The sequence below is a fragment of the Microtus ochrogaster genome, chromosome 21, assembly GCF_000317375.1.
Source record: "Microtus ochrogaster isolate Prairie Vole_2 chromosome 21, MicOch1.0, whole genome shotgun sequence".
NCBI classification, from domain to species: Eukaryota; Metazoa; Chordata; class Mammalia; order Rodentia; family Cricetidae; genus Microtus; species Microtus ochrogaster.
The window spans coordinates 383328-385278 of record NC_022022.1 but is presented as its reverse complement, the minus strand read 5'-3'; the positions used below and the strand labels follow the sequence as shown (position 1 = coordinate 385278).

General features: G+C 48.3%; 1 protein-coding gene across 1 annotated transcript in view; it reads right to left on the bottom strand.

The window, feature by feature from the left end:
* Nucleotides 1-1951, bottom strand: part of Tsacc (TSSK6 activating cochaperone) — a 17470-nt gene that overhangs the window by 3917 nt on the left and 11602 nt on the right. Inside the window, exon 3 of the mRNA XM_026784037.1 lies at nucleotides 344-466. Within this exon, the coding sequence (XP_026639838.1) occupies nucleotides 344-466 (123 nt within the window). The remainder of the gene's footprint in view (nucleotides 1-343; nucleotides 467-1951) is intronic.

The following is a 1951-nucleotide window of genomic DNA, read 5'->3' as shown; positions in this document are numbered from 1 at the left end:
AGAGATCCGCCTGCCTCTGCCTCCCAAGTGCTGGGATTAAAGGCGTGTGCCACCACCGCCCGGCTTCCCTGGTCCCTTTTAACTATCACGAGTAGCAAGCAGAAAGACTGTGGTCTCACCCCTGCCTAGTTGAGCCAAGTAGCTAATAAATGAGAAAAGAACAGGATTAGCAAAACTGGGAGGAAGAAGAAACAAAGAGAACTAAACAATCAACACGTTACACAGTGAAAGCAGGCAAGGGGGTTGCTTTGATGAGGAGCTAGCACTGCCCAAGGGAAGAAGATACTTTGAACCTTCTGCCCCTGCTGGTCTGCTTGGGAAGCCTTCCCCGACCAAGCCTTACCTGAAGGCAGCTCTGTTGTCTGGATGTTCAAGAAAGTGGCTGGCAAGGAATTTGCTTGAAGATTAATATAACTGGGGGAGGGTTTTGCTGGACACAGACACACAGCATTATCTTCCTCTTTGGCTGAAAATCAGTGACTAAATCAAAACTCATTCTAACAGGGATTGGCTTGCCTTCCCCTGCCCCCTCTCCCCTCTTTCAATTGTAAGAGGATAACCCAGGCTGGCCTTGAACCCAAGACCCTCCTGCCCTGGCCTCTCAAAGGTCGAACTGCAAGTGTGAGACCGCCTTTCCTATTAAATCCCTTCGCCTGGTTACAAAAGCAGACACCAGGTCCTACCCAAGGACCAGGAAGACACACAAAGAGAAGATACAGAAACCAATGAGAGTTAACTAAAGCCAGGCGTGGCAGGAGGAAAAGTCTAATTTACTTCCTTGACCACTACTGTTATGGTTTAGGCCCTTTAAGGGGAAAGCCACGCCCACTCCCTGCGGACACCCCCACCCTCCCCCCTGCCTTCAAAGCAACTCTCTCTCTCTCTCTCTCTCTCTCTCTCTCTCTCTCTCTCTCTCTCTCTCTCACTGTTCCCTCTTGGAGCACACGTGTCTCTCCGTTTTCTCCCTTCTTCTGTCTCTTTCTCCTCTCTCTGCCCCCCACTTCTCCCTTTCCAATCCATAACCCCCTGAATATTCAACATGTTATGTCTGTCCTTGTCTCTGTCTCCTGTCCGTTTCCCCCACACACACACTCCGCCGCTAGCCGCTCTGGGGTTCAGCACCGGTACCGCTAGCATTTCCCGCAGCTAGCTACTCCGACCTGCCTGTCTCACCGCTGCTCTGTGGGGGACCCACTAGCATTTTTTAAAAAAATCATAAAAACTACTCTACTAGACACTGAGAAATACACAAAAGACATGTACAGCATAGTTTCTTAGCTGCTCATTATCAGCTTAGGGAGACACTGAATCAGGTAAAACATCTTCAGGTTCATTGTGCACGTTCACAATTCCAGGATAGGAGGTGGAGGCCAGAGGATCAGAAGTTCAAAGTCGGGGGCTGGACAGATGGCTCAGAGGTTAAGAGCATTGCCTGCTCTTCCAAAGGTCCTGAGTTCAATTCCCAGCAACCACATGGTGCCTCACAACCATCTGTAATGAGATCTGGTGCCCTCTTCTGGCCTGCGGTATTGTATACATAACATAAATAAATAAATAAATATTAAAAAAAAAAAAAAGAAGTTCAAGGTCAACCTCTGCTACACAAGAAGCTCAGGCCAGCCTGGGTTGTACAAGACTCTCTGTGGCCAACACAAGGATATAGTGAGTCTTCAAACCTGGGCAAACTTGTTAAGCAGAGGCAGGCAATCTACAAAGCAAGTTCCAGGACAGCTAGGGCTACACAGAGAAACCGGTCTTGAAATTAAATAAATAAATATCCACAAAAAAATACCCTGGGTAAAAGCAAGGTTTCTACTGGGGTTGTGGATGTGCATGGGCAGCTAAGGCCACATGTAAACAAGTGTAAAAAGGTGAGGGGAGAATACAATGCAGGCATATTCCAGGAGGCTGAGCCTCTCTAACAGACCCCGCATGACAAACATGCTGCTGA